General features: G+C 44.3%; 1 protein-coding gene across 1 annotated transcript in view; it reads left to right on the top strand.

Moving 5' to 3' along the window:
- LOC104294166 (probable E3 ubiquitin-protein ligase HERC4) overlaps positions 1-4,304 on the top strand; it is an 18,518-nt gene extending 14,214 nt beyond the window's left edge. Inside the window, exons 17-23 of the mRNA XM_009893747.1 lie at positions 4-171; positions 257-423; positions 1,438-1,504; positions 1,707-1,777; positions 2,805-2,988; positions 3,362-3,461; positions 4,090-4,304. Coding sequence (XP_009892049.1) covers positions 4-171; positions 257-423; positions 1,438-1,504; positions 1,707-1,777; positions 2,805-2,988; positions 3,362-3,461; positions 4,090-4,304 — 972 coding nt within the window. The remainder of the gene's footprint in view (positions 1-3; positions 172-256; positions 424-1,437; positions 1,505-1,706; positions 1,778-2,804; positions 2,989-3,361; positions 3,462-4,089) is intronic.
- Positions 4,305-8,863: the final 4,559 nt, after the last annotated feature.

Genomic DNA, 8,863 nt, shown 5'->3' with positions numbered 1-8,863 from the left:
CAGTCGCTATGGGTGCCTCGGGTCTCGCAGGTGGCGTTCATAGGAGAGGCAGGAGTGGACGAAGGCGGGCCAGCGCAGGATCTCTTCAGTGTCGCCACCAGGAGCCTCTGCCAGTCCAGCAGCGGGGCTTTCCACCTCCTCCCCTCTGGCCTAATGTGGTTCCCCAGCCAGGTAAGGCGCCAGGCCGGGGAGGCAGAGGGATTGCTCCAGGGAAAGGCAGACATGGATTTTTGTAAATGTGTTTGTTTCTAACCAGGTGTCGAGCTGCGATGACACTTTCTTCCGGATCGGGACACTGTGTGGAATGGCCCTGTATAACGGCTGCCTGGCGCCCTTCCCCTTCCCCTTGGCTCTCTACAAGAAGCTGCTGGGCCTGGCACCCACCCTGGAGGACCTCAAGGAGCTGTTGCCAGATGTAGGCCGGTATGAGCCAGGCTGAGGCAAGAAGCTACAGCGGGGGGTCTCCTCGCTTGACGATGTGCAGAGATCCCCAAGGCCGTATTTGGGGTATCCATGACAGCTACGTTTGCTGTTGCAGAGCTGCTAAAAGCCACAGACTTCCAAGGTGATCCTTGTCTGGGGCACGGATGTTGCTCTTGAACAGAGGCTGGCATCACCAAAATACGAAGCTAAGCCCCATGGCTTAGAAGGGCTCAGATTTCTGCTCTACGTGAAGTTAAGTCCACGCTGTGAATATATAGTTCAAAACCACTTTGAGCTGTAGTTCAGATTTGGAAGAACTGAGAACCTCATTACTAATGTTGGGGTATTTTCTGATTTACCAATTACCAGTTTCCACAATGATATGCACAAGAACAATATTACCATATGCTGCGGTTATGCCAAATCTGAGAACCCATATGCGGTGTTTCCACACGCTGGGAAAGGAGATTTCAGGCAGATAGAGCAGCAAGAGGTCACCAATGTAAAGCTTCTAGGCCCCTGAAGCCCAGCTTTCTACACAAGTGCTATAAACAGCCAAGAAGATGAGAGCCCCTTCCCACGAGCCAGTGATTATTGAAGTGGGCTGAAACATCAGGTTGCCAGCAATACTTTGAGAGGTGCTGCACCCCAAAACAGTTCTACCAGATCATCCCACTGGTCAACACTTAATTCCTCGCTAGATGATATTTGGAAGAACAAAGCTATGGTCCAAGCCTGCTTGCCACAGAACTTTGTGTAAAGTTATTCCCACAGGGCATGGGGATGGACTTTCCTGGAATCCTTCGTGGTGAAAGCATTTGCCCTCAGCTTATGGCAACACACATAAGTGTACACATCAGTTTAGGGCCATATAGGAAGATCTATGTGAGTATAGGTGTTCTGTATGTATATGAATTTAAATACTGTCTGTCCAAGGATAGTTTTCAGCAGAATTTGAAAGTGCATTGGATGGTCATGTTTCTTCTCTCTTTTTTTCTCTTTGTTTTTTGAAAGGACACTTCAGGGAATTTTGGATGAAGAATCTGGTTATGACCCTGAGAGCCTGGACAGGGAATTCACGGTAAGACATTATTATGCCGTTCAGACGTGCCATGCAGACTCAGGCAAGACAATCTCCCACTGCAAATGACACGACTTGCCTGTAAACTCAAACTAGTAAGAGCGCTATGTCAGGCTGTACAGAAAGAATGAATGATAGATGTAGCACATACTTATCTGTCATATGTAGATATAGCATCTAATGTTTTCATTTATTTGTGTAGATAATAGAAGGAGGTTCCATTGTTGAACTTAAAGAAAATGGTGCCAACATTCCGGTCACTAGGGATAACAGGTCAGTTTTATTTTTATTTTTCTTATTGTATTGTCTTGTTATGAGCAGATGAAATACCATACCTATATCCATCCCCACATACACTTAGAAAATATTGAACATCAGCTTGGTGCTGTTGGTCTTGGTCCAGTAGGTTGTATGCTTTTGGTTTTTGTTGTATGTGCTGCATATGTGCTAGACATCGGCAGTTTGTGCAAGCAGTGGATAGGGAGGGGATCTTTGGACATCCTGGCATCTGCATATACAGAGATGCCTGGCCTTATCAGGGAAATTCCTAGCAAATGTATAAAATACCCCTGAACTATATTTTCAGGGAAATGCAGACAACTTGACTGGGAAATTCAGCTATAGGTACACCTCTACGAGGTTATTTTACGAGCAAAATGTTTCCTGCTTTGTTACATGTATGGAATGTATCTCATATGTAACAGAGGAGGAGCAGTCTATCAATAAGGTATTGTTTCAATATTACCCTCAGCACAGGGAACAGAGAGAAATTCTGTGGCCTGAGTTACGCAGATGATCTGAGGACCCACAGGGATGCACGAAATGGCTGTTTAGGAAGCTTAAAGTATAGCATTTAGATTGAATTGATTGTACAAGTACGTCGTCACTAAGTAAATCCCCATCACAAATAGAAGAGTGAAACTGTACTGATTAGCAGCTGTGCAAATACTTATTTTGATTTCAGGGTAATTCTTGGGCATTCAGTGGGAGATTTGACAAATTTACACCATTTACGTCTGCTAAGTTCCATCTTTATAGTGAAGTGTCTGATGGGATTTCATTTGAGAGTTCACGTGAAGTACAAAGAGAATGATCAAAATGAATCCATATAGGCCAGCATTCCCTTTTTTTGTGATGATCCTCCCAGCTCATTCAGTGAATAAATAATTGCCAGTGATGACTGCTCTCGGTAAATACAGGAGAGCAGGTCATACAGAGTAAAGGCATAAAGTTCTCTATAATTCTTCTTTTAAAAAAAGCGCCTATTGCATCGCTTGTTTCATTCAAAATATCTTTGCAGGAAGGAATTTGTTGACTTGTATGTGAATTATGTGTGCAATGAATCGATACAGAAGCCATTTGAGGACTTTAAGAAAGGGTTTTTAAGAGGCTGCCCAGCTGTAAAGTGGAAGATGTTTCTCCCTGCAGAGCTCCAGATTGTTCTCCAGGGACACAAAAAATACGACTGGAGTCTGCTGCAAGAGGTATTGAATACAAGCACAGGGTACTTCTGCTATGTCTGCTGAGCATAAACTCTCTCTGACCTGTTCTTTTCTTGAGTGCATAGGTCATGAACAGAAAAACAGAAGCGCAAGGGACTTTCTCTTTTCTTGATTTGTGTTCTTGTTTTGAGTCAGTTTCTAATCTACAGCAGGTAGAAGAATAAAGGGGACTAAAAATCAGGGACTGTCATATGAGTCTTTGAAAGACAAATGAACAAACAGATTCCAGAGGTTAAGAGGATTTTAATATCTATGAACAGTATTATCAAATTTACTGGATAAACTGTTGTTGTTTTAAATAAAAATGGAAATAGTGAGAATTAACTGGCCAGTTTTATTTTTACCTCTTTGACAGAATGTGAAGTACAGCGAGTACAAAAAGTTAGATAAAACCATCAGGAATTTTTGGACTGTGTTTTACAAACTCCCAGAAGAAAAAAAGAAAATGTTTTTTGGTAATGTATCAGGCATTTTAAACTTTTTGTAGCCCTTTTCTCTCCCCCACAACAGTCATTTTAGATGCTTGCACATGAACAATACTATAGTTCCAAACTACTTTTGGACATGTTTCCCTCCAACCCACTCCTGCCACAAAGTGGTAACACAAAGAATTGCGCAGGCACAGTTCTGACCCTTCTCACATCCCTTGAGGCTTGCCTGAGTGCATCTGACCGCCCTGAACCTTGCAATTACTTGATCCTTTACGTTTGTGGTTATCAGTTGTTGGTCTGAGGCCTCAACTTGTGTGAACAGACTATGGTGCTGTAAGCAGTTTAGCTTTCTCAAAGGATCGCAGAAACTAGCTCATCCTTTTTAAATGCGGAAGGTAAAACCTAGCCTGGCCTTTCTCATCCACAAAGTCTATATAAATAAAAGTACAAGAGCACTTATAATTATGAATCAGGAAGAGAATTTGTTATATTCAGGTGCAAATTCAACAAAGCATAATCATTAGCTTATGGAAATAGCCCTGTTTTTACACTATTTTTCCCTCATGATTTTCATCCTCTGATAACATTCTCTTGTGTTTGGTTTTTTTTTTAATTTGCTAACTTGGTTTTGTTTTTCTTTTTCCCCTTCCAGCTTTTTTGACAGGATCTGATCGAATCCCTGGATACGGACTGGAATATTTTACATTTACTATTGCAGAACATAAAGCAGAAAATCCAGATGAGTTCTATCCTTTTGCCAGTACCTGCTACCGCACTTTGGTCCTCCCCAGATACAGCAGTAAAAAAATACTCAGGACAAAACTGCTCTATGCCATAGAGCATAAGGGAACTTTTTCCTTGCCCTAATTCTTGGTCAGGCGCACTTTAAAGCAAAAAATAAGAAAACAAGTCTTTGTTTCATTTGTCTTATTTTTCGCTTAATAACTTCAGTTTACTGGTTTCTACCCTGCCTTATGTTTACTGCACTTCATAAGCACTTGAGTGTGTATATTCACTGAGATTTTATATTGATTCTAAAAATGAGTTTTGGCCGGATACCTGATCATTGGATTATAAAGTTGGGAAAGAAGAATCCTATTTAACATGCTTCCAAGAAGCAAGCTGATAAGTAAGTTTGTTTACATATATGCCCATCCTGTCTACCCTGTGCTGGTCTTGTTTAGTTGACGAGCTTTCAGCAGCAGGGATTCTGTGATTTGCATGTTACCAAGCATACAGCCAGTATATGCTAAGCAGTCATCCTTGTAAGAGGAAGTGAGGGTAAAGTTTTCCTCTGTATTATTTAAGGATTCTCTTGGGGACCTGCTAACGCTAAGGAGATGTGTTCCTGGAAACTGTGGATTGAAACAGCAGTCTGTGCTTACCTGAATGTGGCCTTTGACGCATCTGAGAGATTTTCTTAGGATGAGGATTTGATCATTCCTAGACTTTGTCAAAAGCTGTATTTGTAAAGCGTTAATGGACTTTTTATTATTTAATGTGATAACACTGTGATATTTGTCATGTTTCTTTATGTCTTCTAAGATGTTTGGCAATTAAGCAAAATTTTAGGCTTGCAGAACAGCTCTGTCTACAGAACCCCGTGCACATGAGGCTTGCAGGGCTGCTGGAAGCTCATTGTCATTGTGGCAGCATATTGACAATGTCAGGTAGGACGTTAAGGCAGGATGTGTATTTTTCTGTATATTTTGCTTTGTGTAAAAATAGAGAGAGAGAACAATCATGATTTTTCAGCAGTCCTCTCTTCTTTCCTTTGGTGTGTTAAATGTGTCCGTGGACATACGTATGTAAAGACAACTTCTACTGTATTGAATTAAATGACGGTTGATTAAATTTGCACACCTGTAGTTGTGTTCTTCCTTCGTTAATGCAGCTGCCTGTGCTTAACAGTGTATCTGTGTTTTCTATCCTCATTGACGCAGGAAGCCGTTCACAAGAGAGTCAAAGGTAAGTGTATTTCAAATAGGTGCATTGCATAGGCTGAACAAGTCAAGGTCTTTCACATTTGGTGCTTCAGATGAATTTAAAAATTGAGGGCGAGAAGAAAACAGCAATATTTACCTCCTGTTCCATCTTGACTTTGTGTCGGGTACCACATACACACCCTCTTGGACTGGGGAGGCCACCTCTTTGAAATGCCAGTAAACTATATAAACCTTTTTTAGAAGTGACTGTTGGGCTAGTGCTTTTTTTTTCCTTTAGGAAAGTAGATGTTTCCTAGGAAAAACATAGGCATTGTTTATGAATTTCCAGCTCAGTAAAGTGGATGTTGTTACATATTAAGAAAAAGAAAGCTTCCTTTTTAAGTTACAGTATAGTTATTAGTGAAGAAAAACTTCAAGCACTCGCCTCAAGGGCCAGGGCAGCGTGGCAGCGGTGATGGGCAGAGGGCAACTAGCACCTCAGAGGATGCCAGCTGCCGGCTAAGGGATGCGAGGGGACATGTGGCCCGTGCAGAGCTAACCCCTGTCCCCCTCGCCCACCTGGGGCAGACAGGACACCACAGGGACGCTTGCATCCTCTGGGAAAGGCACCATCCTGCTGCAGGTGTATTTTTGTGGAAAGAGGGAAGTGGCAGAAGCCCAAGGTGTTGTCACTATCGAGCCGGAGGGTCCCCATCCCATGCCTGCCCGATGCTGCCACACCTTCACAGCTGTCTGTCACAGCAGCTTAGCCTGCTGCTCTTCTCCAGCCTGCTCCTGGCTGCTTGTTTCCTTTTTTATGCTTTTCTAAGCCTCTGCTAGGGCTTGGAAATCCGGAGTGATCTTTGTTGCTGTGCAAATGCACAAAAGATGTGTTCTGTTTGGATTTCAGAATAACCCATTAGAGATTAAATGATAATAGGTTTATTTAGAGCCTGAAGGAATTTCCTTCTCATCATGTATGATGCAACATCACATGGGAGATTAAAGCTCAGAGTAACTTGCAAGGCTATTTTTAATTTGTCCTCAAATAAGCCCTGGTTTTATAAAAAAAGAAATAAATACCTTCAGAGGGAGTAGAGTGCTCCTCTGTCATTTTCTGCAATGAATTTGAGCACCAAGCAGTGTCTACATTTTCTCAAGCAGAGCTCGTTATAAAATATGCAGAGGAATACAACGTGACTGAGCCTCGCACTCAGCTATGAGTTTAAAAGGCTTTACGCAGGCAGCAGAAGCATATTGGACCTGCAGCGGGAATTTTTTTTAGACCACTCATCTGATTCAAACGTCACCTGTAGAGAAGCACAAGAGCCTGGCAGAGCAGCTGATGTAACCAGGGTGGATCTGGGGCAACCAGGACACCCCGGCAGGTTGTAAGCCGTGAGAAACGAAGCCTGAAGTGCGCTAGGGGTGAGCTTCGTGCTGGATTTGCTGCAAAGGACACCATGTAGAAATACTGCTTCTGTGGGAGGTAGCAGGACATCACCTTGGCTGGCTAATCCCCAGCTGAGCCCCTCTGAAAAGCTCTTCCCTAACATGGTAAAGGGCAAAAAAGAAAAAAATACAGAAAAGTTAATTGCTTCTAGAGCAACGCAGAGACATCAGTGGTCACGCAGAAGGATTTTCTCTACTCACACCAGCTTTCTGGCCCAGGTCCCTGGGGCATAGACTTGTGGCCCATGCGGGCAGTTTTCCTGCAGCGGTGTGCTCCGCGGCTAGCTTTCCTCCCCTCCTCAGGTTGCCATACTGGTGAAAAGCTCTGACAACAGGCAGGACTGACGAGACATAAACCACCACTACCTCTGCACAGCCCTGGTAAGAGGTCTGTGCCATGGCCCACTGGAGCAGCAGGCTACCAATGATACCTACGGAAGGACTGGGAGGGGAAAATACCTCCTGGAAGAGGGTTCACAGAGCAGGTGAAAGCTGCCAGCTGCCCTGTCTTCCTTTGTGGAGATAACTCTTATGAATAACAACTTGTATTACCACAACATTCAGGAGACCTCACCACATATTGGCCCGTGTGGTTCTTGACACCGAACTGCTGTTCAGCTGCTTGGGGGAGAGGAGAAGCGCTTTGGAAATCAAGATGAGCTGCAGATTTTGGCATCCCTGGCTATCTTTAGACCTGATTTCTGGATGACCTAACCCATCGAGGAAATGGCAAGCTACATGTTCTTCTGGAGAAGGTCAAACCTCGCCATGGGCCTGCCTAGGGCAGCCCTTAGCCAGCAGGGAGATGTGGACTCCAGCCTGACCACCCCCAGGGGAGGAAGACCCACGGTGCGATGAAACCTGGGCTCTTTGGAAGAACTCCGCAGAGGCAGCGGCCTCCAGAGGGAGCTCCGCACAGTGGAGCGCGGTGCGCACAAACAAAACGGGTTTATTTCGGTGCCTTTATTTGATTCGATCCTTTTATGAAGGACCAGCCTCGACAGTTCTCCACGAACCTGGCTCCCTCGGACAAATTGCAGGCTTGGCTCCCTCATCTACTTCTTTTTTTTTTGTTTTTCGATTTTTTTTTTTTTGTGTGCATACCTTCACCTCCTTGATTATTCAATCAGAAACAGAGGAAACCGAGTGTAAAGGGGAACACCACCAATTTTGCAAAGGTCTCCAGATGATGAAATAAATAAAACAGAAACAAACAAAGGAAATATTTTTTTTCCCCTCTACGCTTTTAGTCATCCTGGAAGCCGCTTGTAACACTGGTGAAGTAAAAGCCGTTACGTCACAGGTGTAATTTTACACTTGAGATCAGCTCTGTGCTAAACAGGTCCATGCAAATACGGGTGAGGTTTTTTGTGTTTTTTTTTTTTTATCCGGTACGTGCCACATGGCACGCTCAGCACCCCAATGCCGCAAACTGCCAGAGGTGTGCCCACGGGAGACGAACGCTGCGGGCACTGGACTCTTCCCCCTCGACTTCGAGCCCTTGCGAACCTCGCTGTGCGGTTTGCTGGAATACCGGCTGCTGTTTTTGACATCCCGAGCGGGATGCAGCTGGTGATGGCTCCTCCGGCCTGCGCCGCCTTCTTCTGACGGGTGGCGTTAACATCAGAAAAATGAGTGCTTGAGAGTGTGTGTATTGCTTGCTCACCAGCCTCTTTTTTTTTTTTCTTCTTCCCTTTTCTCCCAACAGAGGATTATACTTTTATACCACAAATATTTTCCTCAGGTTGAAACTTTGTATGAAATGTACGAGTTCCTCAACAAACAACCCCGTCCGGCGCCCAGAGGCCGTGTAAAAACGCACTGAGGGGAAAAAGGAGAGGGGAAAAGAACTGACTATTGCTATTAATAAGTGATATTTCACGCTTAACAAAGCCAAGAGAGCGGTTTTAAAGCGGCGGAAAACCGGCTTCCCCTTCAGACCTTCATTTAGAACGGCTTAAAACTCGCGAGTATTTGCCAGCCTGCAGCCGCCCCCTCACGCTCCCTCGGGGGAACGCTCCTACGTTCGCCCGGTGCCGTGGGTTGTTC

The sequence above is a fragment of the Charadrius vociferus genome, unplaced genomic scaffold, assembly GCF_000708025.1.
Source record: "Charadrius vociferus isolate BGI_N301 unplaced genomic scaffold, ASM70802v2 scaffold59, whole genome shotgun sequence".
In the NCBI taxonomy this organism is placed as follows: domain Eukaryota; kingdom Metazoa; phylum Chordata; class Aves; order Charadriiformes; family Charadriidae; genus Charadrius; species Charadrius vociferus.
The sequence above is the reverse complement of the archived record's forward strand: the minus strand, read 5'-3'. Positions and strand labels throughout refer to the sequence as shown.